The following is a 26,231-nucleotide window of genomic DNA, read 5'->3' on the forward strand; positions in this document are numbered from 1 at the left end:
GACCTATATTGCACATAAAATGCCTCCATTGATGTGACTATATTCATCAGATCATAATCTATCTAAAGAACCAGCTTACCAAGAAAATGCTACACAGGTAATGCTATTTCAAAGGGTAAATATCAATAATTCCACATTTATGAATCTCTTATGCCACAGACGGTGTCATACAATTGGGTCATTTAAAGCTTTGCCGAGGGCAGCAAAAATGCCCAAGCTGGCTCTGTACCTGCTCCACTCTGTGGCATCCAGCTCTGTGAGTGAGTCTTCCATAAAATGAACTCAAGTCAGATAAGAGAAAGATGTCTGATTTGGTCCCATCTGTCCTGGCCCTGCCAAACACCTTCCTTCTTGCAATGTAAGCAAACAAGAGACTACACCCGTAAAGAAAAATACTTTTAACTATATTGTATCTTCCATTTCCAATTTTTAATAGCAATATGCAGCAAGTCTTCACATTCACTTGTTTTTTTCCTTTCATAAACTCCTGTTCAGCTAGAAATTTTAATACATTTGTAAGACTTGCTGAGTGTGGTTTCAACCAAAAATAGACATCATATCTTCAGAATTTAGTAGACAGCACTGCCACTGTCAGATTTTCAGCAGGTAATATTTGTGTCTTTGCATTCAAGTTTTCTTTTTTCCTAAAAGAAGCAAACAAAGACAAGATCAAAATTGTTAAATTTCTTATCAGCTGATAAAAAAAAAGGAGTGGCTTTTCCAAGGCATATTCCTAAGCAACAAGAATATTTTTAAATAACGCTATTGTAATTATTACCCGAAGCAGAGGCTGGACCATGTCACCTAAAGACCTGGGCGTGCATCATTCAGAGACATCATTTCATAGACTAAGGTTTTCATACGTTTTGTGCTTTCAGCGTCCAAGTCTACATAGTCGCCTCATTCCCACTAGTGCCACCAATAACAAGAAGAAAAACTGCGATGCCATAGAAATTGGATAATTTCGGGTATTCAGTAATACCTCACCCTACGTCAGTTGCTGGTTGCAGGTTTTAGTTTCAACCAGATTCATAATCAGTGACAACAAATAATAACACTGATCTCATTTAATTAGCTGGTACAGTGGTACCTTGATATTCAAGTGCCCCAATGTACGAGTTTTTTGAGATACGAGCCATCACTAGGTCGATTTTTTGCCTTGAGTTACGAGCCAAAACACTACGGAGGTTCTGCAGGAGATCAGTATCGCAAAGGAGGCAGAGGCAGAGGAGGTTACCTCATAAAGTGAGATAAAGGAAGTGTTTGCAATGTGGGAAAAAGTTTCGAACTTTAGAAAAGAAACACCCTGAAAAAGTTACAACTGATAGTGCAGCAGCGCTATTTAATGACACTTGCCTAACTCATTTCAGAAACATTCTAAAGGGGAGGACGAAATGAAGCTCCTTGGATAGGTTTCTATTGAAACGCCCTGAGAATGAAAGTGAAGAAAGCGTGGCAAAAAAGAAAAAAAAAAACTAGTGAAGAAGAAAATTAAGTTAAGCAAAAGTGAAAGAAAAAAAATTACAATATGCTAATCGGCTTTCGCCAACATATGTTTATTTCTTGAGATTCTCTTTTATGTATTAGGTTTTATTTTGTTTGTATATAATATTTGTTCATTATAAATACATTTTTCTTATGTTGAAAACATTTAATGAAATATTGGGGTGGTTTTTTGGGGGCTGGCACGAATTAATCTCATTTCAATTAATTTCAATGGGGAAAATTGATTTGAGATACGAGCATTTTGACTTACGAGCTCGGTCATGGAACAGATTAAACTCGTATCTCAAGGTACCACTGTATTTTTTTCCTTTACTCTTATTCTATATTCAGAATAGCACAACAGCATGAATTTACATTTACAAGATATTTAGAAATATTTCTATTTTTGCTATAAATTATTGTGCTCAACTCTCTTTTGTTGATTTCATTATATTTTGCCCTTTCTCTATGTGGTTTGCTCCCTTCATTGTATCTTAACAATGACAATTAAAAATGAGCAGTGCAGACACCCAGGCAAACAACACTGAATAATCAAAGGCTGCAACTATTTTAGCATCAGACCCACTAATTAGTAAATAATGGATTAGTTAAACAATTAGAACAATTGGAAAAGTAAAATGAAAATCAAGACGATAATATTGTTTAAAGGAAAAAAATACATCATTCCCATATAACTGCTTAGTATATTTCAATTTCTTTCCCCAAACTTAGTTTTCTAATTTCTATATTGTTCCAAAAACAGAACTTGGGAAATAACAGATCACTTAATTAGCCAAAAACAAAAACCTGCAGCCACATTGGGTCCCCAGGGCCGAGTTTCAGAACCTCTGATATATATCTATAATAATAAAAGGCAAAGCCCTCACTGACTGACTGACTGACTCACTCACTCATCACTAATTCACCAACTTCCCATGTAGGTAGAAAGCTGAAATTTGGCAGGCTTATTTCTTACAGCTTACTTACAAAAGTTAAGCAGGTTTCCTTTAGAAATTCTACACGTAACGGTCATAACGGTTGATAACGGTCGACAACATCCGCCATGTTGAACTTTCTTATTTATGGCCCCATCTTCACGAAATTTGGTAGGCGGCTTCCCTGCGGTAACTGAAACCGCTGTACTTACTTATTTCGATGGTATGACGCCACTGTCGGACGCCATATTAAACTTTCCAATGTCACCAATTTTCAAACTTCCCGTGTAGGTAGAAGGCTGACACCATCTTCACGAAATTTGATAGGTGGCTTCCCTGCGCTAACCAAAACCGATGTACGTACTTATTTCAGTGGTATGACGCCACTGTCGGCCGTCATATTGAATTTTCCAAACGTCACTAATTCTCCAACTTCCCGTGTAGGTAGAAGGCTGAAATTTAGCTGGCCCATTCCTAACAGCTTACTTACAAAAGTTAAGCAGGTTTCATTTTGAAATTCTACGCGTAACGGTCATAACAGTCAACAACGTCCGCCATATTGAACTTTCTTATTTATGGCCCCATCTTCACGAAATTTGGTAGGCGGCTTCCCTGCGCTAACCAAAACCAATGTACATAATTATTTTGGTATGACGCCACTCTCAGCCGCCATATTGAACTTTCCAACGTCATTAATTCTCAAACTTCCCTTGTAGTTAGAAGGCTGAAATTTGGCAGGCTCATTCCTTACAGCTTACTTACAACAGTTAAGCAGGTTTAATTTCGAAATTCTATGTGTAACGGTCATAACGATCAACAACGACCGCCATATTCGACTTTCTTATTCATGGCCCCATCTTCACGAAATTTGGTAGGGGGCTTCCCTGCGCTAACAGAAACCAATGTACATACTTATTTCAGTGGTATGACGCCACTATCAGCCGCCATATTGAACTTTCCAACGTCACTAATTCTCCAACTTCCTGTGTAGGTAGAAGGCTGAAATTTGGTACTTATTTCAGTGGTATGATGCCACTGTCAGCCGCCATATTGAACTTATAATGGAAACCGATGTCCGTACTTATTTCGTTGGTATGACACCACTGTCGGCCGCCATAATGAACTTTCCAACGTCACTAATTCTCCAACTTCCCGTGTATGTAGAAGGCTGACATTTGGCAGGCCCATTCCTTACAGCTTACTTACAACAATTAAGCAGGTTTCATTTCGAAATTCTACGCGTAACGGTCATAACGGTCAACAACGTTCGCCAAGTTGAACTTTCTTATTTACAGAACCATCTTCACGAAGTTTGGTAGGTGGCTTCCCTGAGCTAACCGAAACCAATGTACGTACTTATTTCGTTGGTATGACACCACTGTCAGCTGCCATATTGAATTTTCCAACATCACTGATTCTCCAACTTCCCGTATAGGTAGAAGGCTGAAATTTGGCAGGCTCATTCCTTACAGCATACTTACAAAAGTTAAGCAGGTTTCATTTCGAAATTCTACGCGTAATGGTCATAACGGTCAACAACGTCCACCATGTTGAACTTTCTTATTTATGGCCCCATCTTCTCGAAATTTGGTAGGCGGCTTGCCTGCACTAACCGAAACCAATGTACGTACGTATTTTGGTGGTATGATGCCACTGTCGGCCGCCATATTGAATTTTTCAACAGTCTTTGTTACTTATGGGCCCATCTTCAAGAAATTTGGTACACGGGTTCCCAACGCTAACTGAATCCTACTTACGTACATATATACGTCCATAGCCTGCAGCTCGGTAACCAGGTGAGGTGGCAAAGCGCGGGTATTTTGCTAGTATAATATATAATACATACATATAAAGCATTAAATTTATTCATTTTTGAAGATATGCAAATGTTCTTTGTAGTTGATTACTCCTTTTTTTGTCCACAACTTCTTTTAAAAAATTGTTTTTTTTGACTATTGGTGGTAGTTTGTGGTTTGTCAGGAAAGATCTATAAGAGGTCAGAGTGCTTAATTCATAAACATCTTTCAAAGTATTTATTTGCAAATGTATCCTACATACTGTTGTGCCTCTACGTCATCAATGGTGTCTGGCAGCGGCACATTGAGCGTCTCTGGCAAGAAGAAAACAAAGCAGCCCGGGATTATAGGAAAGAGCCCGTATGTGAGGCCAGGAAGAGAGGAGAAGTAATCTTCAAGCATCATCACTAAAGGTGCCGTCATTGAACCCACACGGGCCAGGGTCGAGGCAAAGCCCATTCCAGTCTGTCTGCAAGAAGGATAGTTGTACAGTTATTATCAAAATATAGTATCATCATTATTATTGCTATTATATGGGGATAGCTGTGACTCTGACCTTATCATCAGACTCATCTTTAGACATTTACAATATGATATTATATAAGGACTGTTTTTCTACTAATTAATATATCTATTAATATGAACTTGATTGCAATGTTCGCAGGTTGCCATGGAAACATTTTGGACAATTTTAAACGAGACAGATGCGCTTGATACATAATTTTAAATTGAATAATTCTATGCTTCGCACATATGGAGCTTAAGTGAATTCTGTGCATTGCTACCTTCCACTCCTTTTCTAAGATGTTGAGTGAGAGATCTTTTTCCCACAGAACTCTTGGATCTTTGAAAGTGAGAGACTGTAAAATGGTTTTATATATTATGGAGATGCTGTCTGAGTCCCCAAGACCGACCAATATTTTTTCCGGCATAGAGGGAAGTGGGAGGTGAGAAAAAATGGACAGATTATGTTTAACAAAGTTTCAAATTTGAAGGTAGTAAAAGAAATGTGTTGCTGGAAAGTTAAATTTGGAATGTAATTGTTCGTAGGATGCAAAGATGTTGTCTATGTACAGGTCTCTAAGTGATTTAATCCCAAAGGTTTTTCAGACATTAAAAACTGTGTACATTTGAGTGGGTGAAAAAAGGAGGTTCTTGTGCAGAGGTGCCACAGATAAAAGCTTCTCTAAAAATTCTGTTAGTGCTGTTAGGACTGCAGACACAGTATTGTGTGGGTCTGATATATACAGTACAATATCATCTGCATATAGAAAAAGTTTCTGTTCCAGTCCTTCACTGATAATCCCCTTTATCTCATAAGCATTTCAACAGTGAGCTGCCAGTGGCTCAATGGCGATTGAAAAAGCAGTGGTGACAAGGGGCATCCCTGTCTGGTACCACGTTCTAGTTTAAAGTAGTCTGAATTAATGGTGTTAATACAAAATCAAGCTTCTGGATTGGTATACCTGCGGTGGGTTGGCACCCTGCCCGGGATTGGTTCCTGCCTTGTGCCCTGTGTTGGCTGGGATTGGCTCCAGCAGACCCCCGTGACCTTGTGTTTGGATTCAGCGGGTTGGAAAATGGATGGATGGATGGATGGATTGGTATATAGTAGTCTGATCCATGCACAAATACTCGGGCCAAACCCAAATTTCTCCAATGTAGTAAAAAGGTAGTTCCATTCGACCATACGAAATGCTTTTTCTGCATCCAACAATAATAATATCTCCGGGGTGTTTGACTTTGCTGGTGAATATATTACATTAAACAGGTGTCGATGATTGGAAGCTAAGTGTCTGCCTTTAATAAATCCAGTTTGGTCTTATGATATTACCGAAGGCAGCACATCTGCTACTTTTTTAAATAAAGTTTTGCAGTTTTTAATTAATTTTGTTAGGTCTAGTAAAATGAAAAAGCATCCATCCATGATTTTAATCCGTGCCTAAGTAAAAGAAATTATATTACCTTGACTACTGCCTGGGTCTTGTGATAGCTGCATTGACTGTTTTAAAGGTAGTCCTTGTTCCATTTATAATAAAAACAGTAATAACTAATCTATATCTCAGTAATTCCAACAGATGGTTTATCACAAACATTTTAGTAATAAAATGAGTTGCATTTGTCATTCTAACAGAGGCGCATCATAAATATTAGCACTGCTTTTATGAATCCCATACCAAATGGCACATAACACAGAGATATATGCATTACATGGTGCACCTCAATTGTAGTCTAAAGCCTGTCTTACCTGATGACAGTGGGATAGAGCTCACTGGTGTAGATGTAGACACATTTGAAGCAGGAAGCAAACAGCCCTTTTGCAATTACTGCCAGAGTAGTTTTCACTGTTTGCAGCTCTGTGTGGTTAGAAAAGTAGATATACATAAATATACCAAAAGAGAGTTTAACGCATTATATGCATAATGTGAAATAATACAGTCAAAGACAGTGAATGAAATAATTTCATGATATAATACAACTGCCTGGCCCTGCTGTTATTTCACCTGAGACTGTCTTTGCTCTGTTTGATGTTCTAATTGTATGTTAATTTAAATGTTATGTGTACTATGCATGTTGATCATTTATTTTGTATTCTTCTCTCTTCTCAGGGGTTTACTGAATATCCAACCTAAAACAACTCGTATATCACACCTAAAGTGAGTAATAAAAGATATAATAGCTTGTGAGCACAAATTAGATCAAAAAAACAAAGGAAAACTAGAACAAGAAATGCATAAATAAATTAACTAAAAATAAAGAAAAAAGAAAGGAGAGAAGGAAACTAGACACTCTAAAAAGGGAAAGTACACTAAATTCTAAATAAATAAACTAATAAAGACAACAAACCAAAGAACAAAATTATCACAAAAGAGAGACAAACGGTGAAGACATCAAAATCTAAAACAAACCAGAAGATACAGAACAAAATTTAAAACTTAAACCTGATAACCATCAACTGAACAGGCTTTCTTCTTCTTTGTAGGGTCCCAGGCTGACCCTATTCTCACTTTTAGACTGGCCCTGAACAGAGGGTCCCAAATCCCCATTATAATCCTTGCATGTTTATGCTATAATCCTAGCCTTTTCTGCTAGTGGTACTTTCTCCTTTCTTTTATAGCCTATCTATGACTCAAGGAAACAAGATACTAGTGCCAAAATAAGCATGAGAGGAAAGTTTACTCTTTTATGTGGTCATTAAAGTTAATATACATAATACCAACACATCGTGGACAGGGAACTGTTCATCTTGTTAGGAGCCGGTCAGTTATTTTCTTACTTGCTTAGTACTGAACAGGGTTGTGAGGGGGGTGCTGGAAGAAATCCCTGCTAGCATGGGGAAGCAAGGTAGGAACAAACCCTGGATGGGGCGCCAGTCCATCACATCCTAACCATATCCTAGGGCCAATTTAGGAAATGCCAATCCACCTAACCTGCATGTCTTTGGACTGTGGGAGGAAACCCACGCAGACAAGGGAAAAACACGCAAACTCCATGCAGGGAGGACCCAGGACGCGAACTCTGGTCTCTCTACTGTGACGCAGTAGCATTATCACTGGGCCACTGTGCCTGCCCTTGTTAGGAATCTAAAAATCCAGCACGTTTAGACTGACAGATGGCTCTTTGTCTTAGTAAGCTGATTGGTCTGTGGCCTGGGCTCTGGATGAATGGAATGGTAGCAACATTGGTCTTCTTTATTAGCCTTAATTTATGCCTCCTTGATACACCTCTTGGACCAATGGAAATTGCAGACTATTTACCAGTGACTCAGCTTTTTCACTTTTGACCCTGCTAGTGCAGATTTTTTCTTTGTCCTTACATATTTAAAACTTGCACATAGAGATCCCTAGTTATTCTGGTTCTGGTTCATATTTTTTGGACGTAGCACTATCCGAGTATCCACTAATGGTTAACAAATATTTATCTTTCTCTGCGTAGAACAATTCTTTCCTAAGATCTTATCTATACCTAAAAGTATTATTTGTTTTATAAGTACATTGTGAGGCTTTGATAACAGAAGGTTATGCAGGAATGACAATATTTCCTTTCTGTGCTGGGATCCAAATGCGGAAGGACATTACAGCGGGCTGGCATTCTAATGGCCACTGGTCAACAGCTTGGATTGACTTGGAAACAGGCAAGGACATCACAGTGGGTCACTGCCTACTATGGGTAGAGTATCCCCCTGTATACTGGATGGCAGAATCCTTCCTGGCATGCCCCATTATGGGCACATGTAGGGCAGCACGGAAATGTTGGTGGCCCCATGAGCTTTTCCTGTCAGGATCTGTGGATGCCACCAGGGGGAGTACTTGGATAGTGACAATACAAGGACCACTGTAGTCCTGTCTGACTTGAAGTGCTTCCTGGAGACAATAGATTAGAGGCTGGAAATACAAAAAGCAAAATTTAATTCTCACCATTAGGAAGAAAAGTATTTACCAGGACCAGGCAACCCGGGACCATCAGCACAGATTTTTGCGTGAAACGTCGGCCAAGAAACATCATCATTAGAGAACTGAAGGTTTTACATGGGATTTCAACGAGGGCAAATATGATCTGCGCCAGATAGACACTCAAGGCAAACTTCTGAAGATCCATAATGAGACCAAAGAAGGAAAAGCTGGTGGCACACCTGGGTAAAGGATGACATACAAAAACATGTCTCTGCTATCCCTTGGTTGTTGTAGAATCTCTAAGACGGTACTTTTCATTGGACTCACTGGTGTTTGTGCACCTCAGTCTATGATGTGTGTTTACATGCAGTGCATATTAAAGAATAAATTCTAATTCGTATTTTAAGGGAACATGCATATAATTTCTATATACATACATTATTTTAACATAATAAACTTAAAACTATTGTACTATGTCAATAATTATGATTACTTATTTAAGCATTTCATTTTTAAATATGGGTACCTGATTCCATCAGACATTAAATGATTTTCACCTTCAATAATAAATATACAGTAGTTGTCCAATAAACAGCTTTTATCAAGTCTGAAGATATTGACTTAAATACATCTGTGTGCATTTTGTTTACTTAGTTTAAGTTAGAGAAAAATCTGGTTTTAGTGTTATTTTATTTGCCATACCTGTGTGAGAGACGCCATGCTGAGACTGGCATCCTCAACAGAGCAGAACAGGGATGGCAATAGAGTGAAAGGACAGGGGAAGACAATTTATTCAGGACATTGCCACCCCCAGTACCCCAGGTGGCAGCCCTCCTGGACTTCGGTACTGCTACGGAAACCCAGGGCATATCAGGAATTGTAGTTTTTATGGGCAGCCCTGTTAGGTCCATTGGGTGCCCTCAGGGGGCACTGAAGCATCTTATAAGCCCTACTTTGCCGGGCTACAGACATACCAAGAAGTACTCATGATCCACAGCATAAGGACACTGGAAGTGCTCTCGGGTTTTATGTAAAGGGAGAAGCCTCCTTCTTCCAAGTGAGCCAGAGTCAGAGGAAGCAGACAAAGCTTGCCTGGAAGAGCAGAAGAGAAAAAAAAAAGCGTGGAGAATGGCGTATCGTGTGTGCTGTATGCCTTCTGAGAACCTGTTTGTGAAGGTATTTAAAAGAATAAAACCCTTTATTTTAATCGGGACTTGTGTCTATGCCAATTTGAATGGGGTTTGGGGTGCTGCAATGCCCCCTGGTGGTCATACTTCAGGCCTGAACTTTTAGAAAAATGTATTGAATTTTGCAATTAAGTCCGTGGTTGGCTCTGTTTTTTAATGCCATTCCCCTTCCTCCATCCCTTCCTGCCTCCCTGCTTTATAACCACCTCACCACAATATTGCTTCAGCTCAGTCTTGGACTTGCATCTGGAAAGACATTATCATGAATTCTGTTAATTTGTGTTTGTTATTTTGCCAAAAATTAGAATATGGGGTTCGCCATCTGGTGCCCCAACTCTTTGTGATCTTTTGTTTCCTTTTGTTACAAATAATGTTGTGTTTTAATTAATTCACTAATAACAAATACAGTGTATAATTGAAGAAATCCAAAACTAAAATGCAGTTACTGATGACAAAGTCATCAAATAACCTTAAGTAAGATGTGAGAAAACTGCAAGCCCAATTACACATACATCGACACTCATTCACAAGGGGCCGATTGTAGAGAGAGGTGTAAGGGAGATGTAAATCATGAGAATTGTTTTAATTGTTCATCCTTTTCAGCAGCAGCACACCCCCTTGTTTTCAATCTTATGTTGGTGCGGGATGCTAAGTGCTGGTGTGCGTTAGTGCTAATTAGCGATTGTAGGCCAATAGCAGTATGGCATTCAAGATACCAGCTGAGAGCATTTATTTAGAATAAATGGGTAGGGTAAGTACAGGAGAGAAATCAGGAAAAGTAAAAAGAAAAGAAAAAAAAACCAAACACAGAGTGAGCGCTGTGTATTGTGAGAGATAAAGAAAGAGGACAAATCGGGGCAGCAGTCAGACTGCTGATTAGTTTATGGAGATCCTGATGGAGAGCTGGAGGAGCAACAAGAGGTGAACACACTCTCAGTAGCTGATGTCGAGAGGCAGAGAGGCCAAGGGAACTGATTGAAGGAGGCTGTCCCAACATCTGGGAGAGGGCACAGCATACCAGGAGCTGTGGTGACCAAGGTGAGGTGGCAGCTCCAGGTCCGTGGGTACTGGTTGAGGTGGCAGATTGCACTCACCAGTCCTGACGAGGTTAGAGAAAGGGAAGAAAAGAACAATTGCGGTTTCACCTTTCCAATTTGGATTTTAGCATTCATTGGAGTATGTATTTTAAACACTCTGGTACATGAATTTGGTTTTGGATAATTTATTTATGGAACTATTTCTTTATTGCAATGCTTGAGCATTTAAATGCTAGTCAGGAGACACTGCAGTCGTAAATGTAAAACACAGGTCCAAAGGCCATTAAGAGTGCAACACCAACCGCTGTACGCCCCCCTAGCCCCCAAAATTGCTATAAAAGTAATCAAAGCATAATCATTCAGAAATGACACATACATTAGCTTTGTGTTGATCATATGCTACTTAGTGATTGGAACAACATTGTAAATCACAATGCCACCAGCAGTATAGACTAAAACATCAAAAGGCCATCATACCAAATAAACATGAGGCTTACTGTAATCTTCCTCATCACTGGAGTAGCAAAGAGGTCATAAACCGTGTATGCATTTTTACTGACCTGGATTTCTTTCTGCATATGCATCAGTAACACCTGGCAAATACAACAAATTATATTTCACAAACTTGTCAAAACATGTGCATTAATGCTGCGTTCCATTTGAAGTGGGAAGTTGGAATTTCCCAGTTCTTAGTTGGTATTTTCAACTGGAATGCCAATTCGGTCAGATTTCCAACATGGAAACTTGGGGCTGGTCTGTCAAATCCGAATTTGTCTGACGTCAATCCAAAATGGTGACTTACACCAAGAACTATAATGAAAAATGTAGTATTATACCTCTCATTAGTACTTCTGTTTCCTTGTGTCTTGTTAAACGAGTCAAACACACAGTACTGTCCAACCTCTATCTGTAGACATGCTCCAATGGTGTTTTAGATGCACTGTGTAAAGCATGTTTATTAACTGCTATTTATTCCAAACAAGCAAGCACAACAAAGGTTCTACTGGAGGAATCAATATTTTTTTTCCTAAGTTATACTGGAATGCAATCAACTCTGGTGTGCCATCATTCCCATCTCAGACAACTGACTTCTGAGGTAAATGGAACACAGCATTAATCACAAACACTTCAGTTGTTCTGTAAATGAGCCATCAGCTATTGACAAAAACAAAATACAATGAATAAGTGTCGAAAACCAAAAATGAAGAAGAAGGATATCTGAGGGGCAAAAATCCACCCTGAATCACCAATTGATTGAACCTTGAAGAATTTAGGGTATGGAAGGAAAAGCAAATAACCTGGAGAAAACATCACAGTGCACAGAGAGGGCATGCAAACTTGTAAACAGACAGTAACTGCCATGTCAATTTTTGGGCACACCTTCATTATAGTCAGTCAGTCATTTTCTAATCTGCTTAGTCCTGAACAAGGTCATGAGGTGAGGTGGGACTAGGAGGGGGTTTTGGAGCTGGAGCCTATCCCACCTAGCAGAGAGTGCATGGCAGGAACAAGCTCAGGATTTGGTGCCAGTCCATCGCAGGACAAACACACACACAGCCAACCACACACTAGGATCAATTGTCATAGTAATTTCTCTAATTCATTGTGTTATTAACACATTCAATTGTAAAAGAATTGTTTTTTTAATAATTTAACTTCAGCCTTAGGGGGATTATCATATGTAGTTCAGTAGACTAACTATTAACATTCTGGACCATAATCCAGGTCAGGATGTGGGGGCAGAAGCCTATCCAGACAGCACTGGAAACAAAGGCAGGAAACAGCCCAGCGGCCACTCCTGTACGATGCCACGCCTGACTATTTGGAATACCCAACATTCTACTGTGGCATCCTAGGAAAACAAATTAAATTGGGTAAAGAAAGTGTTCTCTTATTATTGGCATTAGACATTATCACCTGGCAAGCTATTTTACAATCTAATTATAAAACAGATTAACAAAAAATTGCACAGAATTTCAGTATTTAAGCAGAGCATACAGTAATTAAAAGTTGACTTTCATATTTTTGTATATTTATTATTATCCTATTTCCAGAAATTCTTAATCTGTGGGTTTGTGTTAAAGAACTTTAAAAGATGCCAGTTTAGTCAGAGGGCACATGAATTTAATGTAGTCCTGTCCCCTACACTTCATCTCTGTTTGTATTACAATCAAAGTTGTACTTGTGGCAGTAGTTGTGTCTTTAGTAAACTCAAGTTGGTTTGGCTTCATTTATCATTATCGAAGAATTCTAGATCAATACTGTATATGTATTGTTTCAGTGTGAAATGTTAACAGTATGTTCACCTCAGCTGTGATCGCCTCGCCCTCTTTGGCTCGTCCGTTGATTCTGGATACCTTCTTGATGTTTTGTATTGCCTGGTCGGGCTTCTTGTTTAAAGCCAGCCAGCGTGCCGACTCTGGAAACCACCTGCAGGGAGGGAAGGTCAGCAGATTGTCAGATGGCACAACACAGTCACCCATATTCAATGTTTACTCGCTGGTTTTTCACTTTTATTCTGTAAATGTAAACTTTGTTTACATGAGATTGGTTATCATTAAAATTAATAGCAAATGAGCCCACTAACTGCAGACTCAAGCGAAAGACAGAAACAAAATAATGCATTCATAAATTAAAAATATTCACTTTCTTGTTGACTGCACATTAAAAGACAACAAATTCTTTGGAAAATTAAAAAGTGACAGATTCATCAGAATCTTTGCAAGTCACTGACAAAAAAGATCTAGTGATATGGAGCAATATACTGTACATGTCTATGACACAATGTCTGTTGACCACTTTCAATACAAATTGCACTGTTTTGGCAAGCCTTCCATAACTAACATATTGCTAGGAGGTAGTAATTCTGACTTAAAATCAAGCACTTATAATAGTAAAGTTCTTATAAATAAGGGAACAACTCAAAATTGTTTGACTTATAAATCTAAGTGTGTCAGTTAGGAAATGGCTGAACTTATATATATATATATATATATATATATATATATATATATATATATATATATATATATATATATATATATATATATATATATATATATATATATATATATATATATATAGTCATATGAAAAAGTTTGGGAACCCCTCTTAATTCTTTGGATTTTTGTTTATCATTGGCTGAGCTTCAAAGTAGCAACTTCCTTTTAATATATGACATGCCTTATGGAAACAGTAGTATTTCAGCAGTGACATTACATTAATTGGATCAACAGAAAATATGCAATATGCATCATAACAAAATTAGACAGGTGCCTAAATGTGGGCACCCCAACAGAGATATTCTATCAATACTTAGCTGAGCCTCCTTTGCAAATATAACAGCCTCTTGACACCTCCTATAGCCTTTGTTGAGAGTTTAGATTCTGGATGGAGGTATTTTTGACAATTCTTCCATACAAAATCTCTCCAGTTCAGTTAAATTTGATGGCTGCCGAGCATGTACAGCCTGCTTCATATCATCCCATAGATTTTCAATGATTTTCAAGTTAGGGGACTGTGACGGCCATTCCAGAACATTGTACTTCTCCCTCTGCATGAATGCATTTGTAGACTTTGAACTGTGTTTTTGGTCATTCTCTTGTTGGAAAATCCAACCCCTGCGTAACTTCAACTTTGTGACTGATGCTTGAACATTATCCTAAAGACTTTGTTGATATTGGGTTGAATTCATCCGACCCTCGACTTTAACAAGAGCCCCACTCCCTGAACTAGCCACACAGCCACACAGCATGATGGAACCTTCACCAAATTTGACAGCAGGTAGCAGGTGTTTTTCTTGGACTGCAGTGTTCTTCTTCCACCATGCAAAGCACTTTTTGTTATGACCAAATAACTCAATTTTTGTCTCATCAGTCCAAAGCACTTTGTTCCAAAATGAATCTGGTTTGTCTAAATGAGCATTTGCATACAACAAGTGACTCTGTTTGAGGTGTGAGTGCAGAAATGTTCTTTGTGCAAATTGTGCTGAATTGTAGAACAATGTACAGATACACCATCTGCAGCAAGATGTTCTTGCAGGTCTTTGGAGGTGATCTGTGGGTTGTCTGTATCCATTCTCACAAGCCTGTGCATATGCCGTTCCTGTATTTTTCTTGGCCTGCCAGACTTGGGTTTAACAGCAACTGTGCCTGTGGCCTTCCATTTCCTGATTACATTCCTTACAGTTGAAACGGACAGTTTAAACCTCTAAGATAGCTTTTTGTAGCCTTCCCCTAAACCATGATACTGAACAATCTTTGTTTTCAGATCTTTTGAGAGTTGCTTTGAGGATCCCATGCTGTCTCTCTTCAGAGGGGAGTCAAAGGGAAGCACAACTTGCAATTGGTCACCTTAAATACCTTTTCTCATGATTGGACACACCTGTCTATGAAGTTCAAGACTTAACGAGCTAATCCAATCAATTTGGTGTTGCAAGTAATCAGTATTGAGCAGTTACATGCAAAATTACAAGGGGACCCAGATTTTTGCACAGCCAGTTTTTCACATTTGATTTAATTTCATACAACTAAATACTGCTTCACTAAAAATCTTTTTTTGGAAAACACCCCGGTACTAGATGTTCCTAGGACATGAAAGACATACAATTGTTATCTTTTTTGGTGAAAGTAGAGTAAATTATTATGCAGGCTGACAGGGGTTCCCAAACTTTTTCATATGACTGTAAATATATACTAGGGGGCTTTGCCCCCTGCTTGCTTGCACACACCAAGCACACACTAGGGACAACTTAGGATCACCAATGAACCTAACCTGCAAGTCTTTGGACTGTGGGAGGAAACCAGAGCACCCGGAGGAAACCCACACAGACATGGGGAGAACATGCAAACTTCACACAGTTAGGACCCGGGAAGAGAACCCAGTCTCCTTACTGCGAGGCAGCAGCACTACCCTGACCAGGCATGTTATCATGGTGCAAAATACAATTTTGGATACATTACTTGTCCCAACATTTTTTTCTGCTGCTTTCCCATAGATTAACAGTCTGCTCGTGGAGAACAAATTCTTTATAAACAAATCTGTTAAGTGTTGAAAAACACAATCATCATTGTTTCTTAAAAATTGACCATGGTCAATGTCAGGTGTACAACTGCTGCATAAATACCAAGAATACACACTCGATGAACTCAGGATAAGGCCATTTGCTGGAATGATTAACAACACTGTAGATATGTGGTACCTAATGGTACTACACTCTACTCCCATGCCACTAACCGAATCGAGGAATTTTGCTTCGCCCTAATAAATAAATCATGTAGTGGGGCTGTAACAACATGTGACCCTAAGGATATGGAAACTGTGATACTGTAGTCAAGCAACGGTACCAAGGACCAGTGGACAGTATAACAAGACTGACTCCATAAATTCTTCTTTCCCATCAACACTAAACAGAGTATAGGGTGACGAGGACTCTCCATCGAATGCAATCAAGTGAGAGGTTTTCGATCGCATCCTATGAGACATTGAGGGCTTTGAGGTCACTTATTAAGGTTCGACGCCAGGTCAATCATGGTCATCCTTTGCCGCATAAGCCACCAAGTGGAACCCATTGGAATGTGTTCCTGGGAATACTATTATCTTCTATGCGGATCACATGTCCAGCTAAACATATGTGGTGGTGTGCATTAATTGTACTGAAGTTTGGCATATTGTTTCTTCAAGGACCTCCTCATTGGTAATGTAGTTGAAGTATTGAATGCGCAGTATTTGCCACAGGCAGCATTGGTGAAACATGTTCACCTTCCACATGATACTGGCCGAAGCTTTCCACCAGAAATAAACAGGATAAATTACACAATAACATTTTTTTATTTAAAGGCCAAACACGGATAAAACAAAAGTAAGCAGCTCCAGAACACAATACAGTCCTACTCTCTCCCTCCTCCATCACACTACAGTTTTGCAACCACCATCCTCATCATTCTGCCAGAAATGGAACAAAACAGAGAGAGAAAGGATTTGTAAAACATGGCATATGCACATTTCTATGCAATTTACCCTTTTAATTCATAATTACCTTATAAATTTGTGCACATGAACTCACATTGAACACTGCCCTAAAACATTCATACATGGACTATGCTAATCATCCTCATACATATGCACTCATGATACTGCAGAACTTCACTAGCTGGCACAGCAGCCCCCCATGTGACACAGCAAGACCCCGCCACCTGGCTGTGCTCCAAAACTGAGAGTGCAAGATCATATGTAGCATAGTGCCCTTCCACTGTGTTCTGGTGTGCAGAGAACTTGGGTAGCTGCTACTACGTGATACATACAGTCAGGTCCATAAGTATTTGGACAGTGACACCTTTTTCATAATTTTGGTTCCATACGCTACCACAATGGATTTGAAATGAAGCAATCAAGATATGATTGATTGTCGCTCCTTTGAACCCTTGTCCAAAACGTCAGACATCAGATAAAAGTCCAAAAGTAGACTTTATTAATTCTGCACAGTGCACAAAGCACCCTCCTCTCCACAATACTCATTTAATCAAACACACAATAACTACAATAAACTCTCCACCACTCCCAGACACGTTGCCACCCTTCCACACAGCTCAGCTCGCCGTCTGAGAGTTCCCGCAATCCTTTCATATTCCCTGACCCGGAAGTGTTCCAATCCCCAGTCCATGTGATCTCCTATCACTTCCGGGTCAGATAAAAAGTCCTTTTCTTCACCCTGGAAGCACATCATTCCCCTTGTCCATGTGACTCGGACGTACTTCCGGGGTGTAGGGTAAATAAACATTGTTCCTCCCTGCAGCGTCTCCTAGTGGCCTCCATGGCATCCAGCCGGGCTGTGCATAAAGAATCCAATGTCCATGATACCCTGCTGATCTTCGGGGCACCTCCATACTGTAGGGAGGGCTCCAACTGGCAGCTTGAGGGTATTGGCCGGGAAGAACGGCCGGCCATACACCACAATATATATTTATATATATAAAGCAATCCTTCTGACTAGCGCTGGAGGTTTATATACCCTACATGGATACTACCTGATGGAAGACTGTGCACCACCACCACCATGTGACATTTCAAATCCTGAGTAGTCTGTGCTTGCCTGAGCCAATTTGAATCACAGAGAGCTGTCTTGCACAATTCACTCTGTGCTTTCCCCACAAACTGACTGTGCTGCATTTTTGCCAAACCAAATATCTGACTCACCAAAGTGCATTTGGAGAAGAATAGGTGTACAATGAAACCTACAGCTCATTCCTATGCACTCCCGCATTCCCTAGCAGCACACAATGTCTCAACCAGGCACTACTGACTCCTGCAATAAGACCATAAGCCCGTCCATATTTTGGAAAAGCAAAACTAATCAAAGCTTCTTTTTTATTGAATTTATTAAAAGCAAATAACATTCCATACAAAGAAGTCAAACTTAACAAAACTAAATTCAATTCAACCCCCACTCAAATCTAAACAAAGTGTCTTCACAACGGTTTGGAACAAAACAGCCTCTGCCAGAGCAATCTAAAGTTAAAGTTGTGAGATGAGCTTGTTTCTGTCTAGGAATTTACTCTGTGGTGTCTTGGATGAGTGCTTCCCACCCACTGCAAACTAAGAGCCTTTTGGGTTACAAAGAAGCTTTTGCTTCATGGAGAATGACAAAAGGGGAACTCTGCACTGCAGTTGGAATCATTTCTAAGCAGTAAGTGGGATGCTAAACACATCAAACAGTTTTTCACAATTCCCATATTTTACTGCCTTGAGGTGACCATCTTCTCCTACAGTATAAATTCCAACTGTAAGTCACCTAGTAACGCCTGAAAAACATTTTTTCTAGAGGCCTATGTCTCCAGAATGGGTTCTAGAGCCAAAGTTGGTGAATACTTAATATCTGCTCACTCACTGTTTCGACCTCCAGAAAGACAATTTTTCCACCACATAAGTAGTGATCAAAATCATGAGTGCCAGAGTCTTGTGGCAATGTCTACTTCATTTTCATTTGCACGTTATCAGAAATGCATTACACTTTACCCATTCAAAATAAAAATAGCGAGCCCAAGGAGTGGCTCTGTGAATTTTGCTTGGCAGAGTGAAACCAATTAATGTAGTGTTGGTGTCCCAGCTGCCCCGTGTCTATAAACAGAACCCTGAGGCTTTGCTATACCAGGCTGGAGGAGGCTTTCACAGCATTAGTTTAATCCCTAAATATTTGTCAACTCCTTGTCCAGCTACTCTCCTTAAAGTATAGGTGATTCATTCAAGAACAATAGGCTTCTGAAAAGACTGCAAGGAGAGTCAGCATTTCAACCATCTACAAATTCAGCACACTTATTTGTTCAATTTGGATCCTTTCACCAAAGCCCATTGCCTACTTGGCTTAAGTCAATTCTGCATTCCTGTCTATGCTGTGCCCAGATTCCCTAATTCAAGTAGAACCTTTGATTAAATAATCTACTGCTAATAAATGATTGACCAAAACACATCTCTAAGTGGTCTTTGGCAGAGCAGCAGCATTCATTGTGAAAAGTCAAATTCAAGTGCTTCTTTTATTTGTGTTCATTTTTATTATGAAGCTTAATAATAATAATTTTTTACATATACAGTGGTACCTCGGTATACGTCCTTAATCTGTTCCAGACCCTTTGACTTATACCAAACAGGACGTATACCAAATTAATTTTTTCCATAAGAAATAAAGGGAAAATGATTAATCCGTTCCCATTAAAAAAATGCTATTGTTATTGGCATATTATACATAATAAATAATAAATAAATAAATAATTTAAACACTGCCTTTTCTGCCTCACTCCGCACTGTCTCGTACAATGCGGCCGCAGAGAGCTTAAACAACTCGGTACATCCACATAAAAAACGACAAGGGGTGAGCGAGCTTGAAGGCTTTTACTAGACGTACTTTGTTGTAAACTGGAATATATACAAAAGAAACATACAGGCATTTACAGGTGTACAATCAAAGACAATAAAGAATGATTTATAAAGCAATACATAGCAGACAGTGTACATTAAACAATAAAGCTTTAAAAGACACTTACAAGGCAAGTGATTTCCACGATTGGATCAAGACGAAGAGAAGCGCGTAGACAGAGGTTCAAATTGCTGCGTACCACAACTAACCAGACACCGCGGTTTATATACCCTAAGGATACATTTTGGACGTGACCGAAACAAGAGATAAAGGGGTGCCTACATAAGACACATGGGGTGTATTGTATTCAAATGTTTATTATGGGACTTACGTGCTTTACGTGAGTTTCATAGACTTTTATAGTATGTAAGATATGGCCGGCCATGTACCCCGGCCAATACCCCCAAGCCGCCAGGTGGAGCCCTCCTTGCAGCATGGAGGTCCCCAGAAGACCAGCAGGGCATTATGGACCATGTAGTTTTTGTGCACCGCCCTGCTGGATGCCATGGGGGCCACGAGAGGGAGCTGCAGGGAGGACCGAGGACTTCTTCGTGCCCTATGACCCGGAGGTTCGTCATAGGAAGAGCGACGGGCTTCCGGGTTGAAGAGAAGAGCTTTTACGTGACCCGGAAGTGATTGAGAATCGCATGGACTGGGGATTGGGAACACTTCCGGGTCAGGAGATATAAAAGGACTGTGAAGGCTCCCAGACGGCGAGCTGAGTTGGGAGGCAGGGTGGCTAAGCGTCTGGGAGTGGAGGATTGTTTATTATTGTGGTTTGTTGTTATTGGAGAATTGTGGAGAGGAGCGTGCTTTGTGCACTTTATTATTATAATAAATATCATCTTTGGACTTTTACCTGGTGTCTGACGGATAGTCTGAGGGTACAAGGGTGCGAGAAGCATCTTATTCTATTACAAGTACCACTGTGAGTGTGGGACGTGACTGACTGGTGTGTTAATAAATGACAAGATGAAGGGGGAGAGCAGTTCAACAAATAACAGTCTCAACTAACAAGATGTGGGGCAGAACACTCCTCGTCTGATATGATAACATTATATCACTAAACAGTACATAGAGGCAAACATTGTGTTAACTTAGAACTTATCCATTTTCCAGTAGAAAGATTTTTGTGATATGTCTCATAGAGTTTCTGGAGATGCCTTGGGAGGCAGTCTTAACTTTTATCTTTTGTTCTGTACCATCGCTGCTAGGGAATACCAAGGTGACAAATCCCATAGGCCATTTATTGCGTGATAGTGGACTCTTCAACAGCACAATGTCTCCTATTCGTATATTTATGGATCGGCAAGTCCATTTGCGCCAGCTCTGCAAAGTGGAAAGGTATTTAAGTCTCCAGCATGTCCAGCTTTCCTAGATGGTCTCCCATCCAAGTCCTGGCTGGGCCCAAACACGCTTAGCCTCAGGTGGATTACCTGTTCTGAAGTGCATGTGAAATGTTTGGTTTGATTTATTTCCAAATGTACTGTCTGCATTTCCACAGGTGATTTAGAACACAACAATCAAACACACTTTGCTATAAACTAAAGATAAGGACAATAAGTGCAATCAAACATACAATCAGTCCAGTAAATCACAAACAGATCAATGATTCATTCATTTTACATTTTCTAGCCTGCCTTGATGCAGAGAACCAATTAATGCACAAAGCCCAAATCAGAGCTAAAAATACACATGTACCCAATTCTGAGCCATTAGTCACTCACCAGCTGTAGACAAAAGCGACAAAGATGGGCACGGAGAGGGCAATTTGAAGTTTACGCCAGCCTTGTATCACAAATGCTGTTCCTGCCAGTACAATCTGGGCAAGGGTGAAGCAGGCTGTGAAGACTGCACCAAAAATGGTACGTGATCTGATGGGGATCCATTCTAGGTCTGCAAAAAGAGTGACTCATTATTTGCATATATTTGAATTAGCTGTAGACATAGCCTGTAGCACATTTCAGTTTTGGACCTCCCAGCCCAAAATATATTTTATGACTGTTCCAACTAATTATAGATGGAATCATGGTTTATGTATTTTCACATTGCGAGCAACATCCCCCCCAAATTTTTTTCTGTCTACTACCACTGGTAATAGAAAAACAAAAATAATACTAAATACGCTCAGAACATCTAAATAAACATGCACTAAGCTATTATTATCTTAGACTGTCTGTATTTTTTCATAAGGATGATCTTTGGTGAACTTTCTGACACAAGTTCTCAAGTTAATATTGACCAGGGCTGAATGCTCTGACAAGCTCCCCACCACCAACATACTCCAGAAAATCCATTTCACATAACCAATAAGCACAATTTCTCCTTGACATGGTTTCCATACTCCTTCAAAACAGTGTCACTGATGACCAATTTCAAATGCAAACCCATTTCCAGTTTCTCACGCTTTACAATGTAGGAGTTAGCCATGTATCCATGTACAAATTATACTGTGGACTTGATATCTGGAAGTGGCAAAACTGCACAAAAGCAATCCACTTGTTTCCAGTTTTTAACACTAGAATTACCAGAGCCTACGAAAAAACTCGTAATTCCGTCCCACCTTAAACTGCTTCTTAAATCCCTTCACACCTCTCCGCCAGCGCCCTTTGTCTTCTAAATGTGCTGATAAAGAGAAGCCGGCTATTCCATCCCCCCACCAATTTAGAACGTGCACGAACTTCTCTCAGCTCATGCCTTGATTGAGTATCTGGGAGTGAAGTGGAGTTTTAGAGTGAAATAATAGATCGTTGTTTGGAACACACGCATTTCATGTCTGTTCCGTTTCTACAGTAATCTGTGTCAACACATTGTTAAAACAGAAACTTTTTTTATATTCTAGTAGTAGATGACAAAATGTAGGCATAAACTATATAATGTATGAAGCCTGAAGTCCAAATAGCAAAGAAACATTTTCACAAGAATAACACAATTGCACTTCGCGTTCAGAATCAATCCATACAACCCCATCTGACACGGCTGTTTTCACTAAAGGCGCTATAGCTCTGCAGTGTACCACGATGCATACTAACGCCCCGGTTCTGACACACAAACGCTGGCGAAGCTGCCTTCTTCAGTATCTCACCGTCACTTGCTTTTCTTTTTATTCAGTTTTATTGAGTGTTCCTGCTGTATGCTTTTTCTTTTGCACCCCAGGACATGCAGAAGAAAGAATGGTAAAGACCAACTTCGGCGCTATATGCAATCATCAGACACTCCCCATCTGCCCGTGTCGTTCAAACACAGGAACATATATTGGTGTAAAAGTATAACAAAAGTGCACTTTATTCAAGTGCACTTTTTCCATCGCCTTTTCCTGTAAGAAGCAGTGTACACACTTCTCTCTATGCTGTGGTTTCTATTACACACCTGAAAGAAAGAGACAATACATATGAACATATCCAGCATACAGCAACATGCGGGACTGGCAGGAACACTCAATAAAACTGAATAAAAAGAAAATCAAGTGACGGTGAGATACGAAGAAGACAGCTTCGCCAGCGTCTGTGTGTCAGAACCGGGGCGTTAGTATGCATCGTGGTACAGCACAAAGCTATAGCGCGTCTGTATTCTGTTTCTTTTGTACTCCAGGGCACGCAGAGGAGAGAATAGTAAAGAGCAGTAAGTTCGGCGCTATATGCAATCATCAGACACTCTCCATCTGCCCGTTGTTTTGTTATACTTTTCAATACTTTTTATACTGCTCAAACGGGCATGCTCAAAAATACGTGTAATGCCACGAAAAGTGCACGAGACACTTCATTTCGCAAACAAAACAAGTGCACTTTTATTCAAAACTACCTGTATAACCAAGAAAAAGAAAGCAAGATACAGTAGGCGATTGATACGACATCTTCCATGGTGCAATGCTAAGAAGTGCAGATTTTCATTCCGTGCTATATAAAATCATCACATTCAAATATTAACAGTTCCCACACACCCAAGGACCGTCCTTCCTACATTTACGACACGTGTACTTGTTGCCGTGTACACACCTCTCTGTGCTATGGTTTCTATTACACTGAATGAGCACCTGACACTGTACTTTCTTCCCTGGGGGAAGGTCCCGCATCAGAGAATTTCCAGTTCCTGAATAAATTCACACCCGATCTGACGCTGTTCGTTTTCAAATAATATTGCATTAGTGCGATATTCACATATATTGTCTTTCTTTCAGGTGTGTAATAGAAACCACAGCATAGAGAGAAGTGTGTACACTGCTTCTTACAGGAAAAGGCGATGGAAAAAGTGCACTTGAATAAAGTGCACTTTTGTTATACTTTTACACCAATATATGTTCCTGTGTTTGAACGACACGGGCAGATGGGGAGTGTCTGATGATTGCATATAGCGCCGAAGTTGGTCTTTACCATTCTTTCTTCTGCATGTCCTGGGGTGCAAAAGAAAAAGCATACAGCAGGAACACTCAATAAAACTGAATAAAAAGAAAAGCAAGTGACGGTGAGATACGAAGAAGGCAGCTTCGCCAGCGTTTGTGTGTCAGAACCGGGGCGTTAGTATGCATCGTGGTACACTGCAGAGCTATAGAGCGTCTTTAGTGAAAACAGCCGTGTCAGATGGGGTTGTATGGATTGATTCTGAACGCGACTGAGAGAGTGAAAAGTGAATAAAAAAAAAAAGCTAACCTTTACAAAGACCATAAATTGCACCGGCCGTTACAGACTGAAATCAAGTGTATGTTTTTATTCTAAAACAGTAAGACTAAGAACAGTTTACTTCTCAAAAGGGAGGGGCGCAGGATCGAACCCGTGACCCCTTGATTTCCAAGCGGGGGCTGTATCTATTGAACCACGGAGTCAGTTATAGCAAACTGGTGTCAATGTCGCATGTTAAGGCGGCTTTTTCTTTCTGCAGTTATATGTTTGAATAAAAGTGCAATTGTGTTATTCTTGTGAAAATGTTTCTTTGCTATTTGGACTTCAGGCTTCATACATTATATAGTTTATGCCTACATTTTGTCATCTACTACTAGAATATAAAAAAAGTTTCTGTTTTAACAATGTGTTGACACAGATTACTGTAGAAACGGAACAGACATGAAATGCGTGTGTTCCAAACAACGATCTATTATTTCCACTCTAAAACTCCACTTCACTCCCTGATACTCAATCAAGGCATGAGCTGAGAGAAGTTCGTGCACGTTCTAAATTGGTGGGGGATGGAATAGCCGGCTGCTCCTAGCTTCTCTTTATCAGCACATTTAGAGAACAAAGGACGCTGGCGGAGAGGTGTGAAGGGATTTAAGAAGCAGTTTAAGGTGGGACGGAATTACGAGTTTTTTCGTAGGCTCTGGTAATTCTAGTGTTAAGGTCAACACCCAAAGACATGATGGGACATGTTGCCCAGTGAGTATAAAAGAACACAACTACAAAAGTCATTTTACACCCTTAATCCTGTCCTCCTTCATTCATTGGTCAAGAGTCCCGTATTCAGTTTAAAAGTGTAATCCCGTGTGAAGGGTTCCAGGTTTAACAATTTAAACAATTTAACAATATTTTAGCCAAAAATGCATGCATTTTGCCCGTTTTCAGTGTGGATGACTTGAAGTTGATTATGCATCAAAAATAACTTTGTTTTGATATTGTTTTCTATTGTTCGCTGTTGGCCACAGCCACTGCCTGCTTCAATTAAAGCATACTTTTTATTAACTATATTCTGCATTCTGCACTCTCTCCATTAATATTATAATAACCAACCTCAGTCTAAGTAAAAAATCCAGACAATGAGGCATATATATGAATAATTTAATTACCATTTCACCTAAATGTGCAACGTATAACAGAAACAACAAACTATAGATTAAATAAAAAATCTGCACAAAGTGGCATTAATACGAATAACTTAATTAACATTTCCAACAGCCATAAAGCTTCACCAGTTCAGTTCTGTTCTTCCAAGACCTTCAATATGGCAATGTTAAATGTTAGACAGTGTGATAGATACCCCCACGCCACCAGGTGGAGCCCTCCCTGCAGCATAGAGGGGCTCCGAATGCCAGCAGGGAATTATGGACGTTGGAGTTTTCCTTTACAACCCTGCTGGACACCACGGGGGCCGAAGGCGCTGCAGGGAGGAGCAGTGACTATTTTCCTTACACCCTGGAAGTACGTCTGAATCACATGGACAAGAGGAATGACGTGCTTCCGGAGTGAAGAAAATGACTTTTTATCTGACCCGGAAGTAATAGGAGATCATATGGACTGGGGATTGGAACACTTCCGGGTCAGGGAATATAAAAGGATTGTGGGAGCTCCCAGACAGCGAGTTGAGCTGGGTGGAAGGGTGGCAACGCATCTAGGAGTTGGAGGATTATTGATTAGTGTATTGTTTAGTAATTAATGAGTATTGTGGAGAGTAGCGTGCTTAGTGCACTGTTGTTAATAAATAAAGTCAATATTTGGACTTTTACATCATGTCTGACGTCTTGGACAAGTGTTCAAAGGAACGATACTGCCCCCTATCTGTCAC

The 26,231-nt window shown here is 39.9% G+C and overlaps 1 protein-coding gene across 1 annotated transcript in view; it reads right to left on the minus strand.

The window, feature by feature from the left end:
• Nucleotides 1–247: 247 nt before the first annotated feature.
• LOC120538587 (solute carrier family 22 member 6-A-like) overlaps nucleotides 248–26,231 on the minus strand; it is a 52,072-nt gene continuing 26,088 nt past the window's right edge. The window contains exons 4-10 of the mRNA XM_039767977.1: nucleotides 21,470–21,638; nucleotides 13,141–13,264; nucleotides 11,312–11,427; nucleotides 8,635–8,849; nucleotides 6,465–6,573; nucleotides 4,479–4,685; nucleotides 248–644 (exon numbers count right to left, since the gene is read on the minus strand). Of these exons, the coding sequence (XP_039623911.1) occupies nucleotides 563–644; nucleotides 4,479–4,685; nucleotides 6,465–6,573; nucleotides 8,635–8,849; nucleotides 11,312–11,427; nucleotides 13,141–13,264; nucleotides 21,470–21,638 (1,022 nt within the window). The 3' untranslated portion in view covers nucleotides 248–562. The remainder of the gene's footprint in view (nucleotides 645–4,478; nucleotides 4,686–6,464; nucleotides 6,574–8,634; nucleotides 8,850–11,311; nucleotides 11,428–13,140; nucleotides 13,265–21,469; nucleotides 21,639–26,231) is intronic.

Source organism: Polypterus senegalus, chromosome 11, assembly GCF_016835505.1.
Source record: "Polypterus senegalus isolate Bchr_013 chromosome 11, ASM1683550v1, whole genome shotgun sequence".
Lineage (NCBI taxonomy): Eukaryota > Metazoa > Chordata > Cladistia > Polypteriformes > Polypteridae > Polypterus > Polypterus senegalus.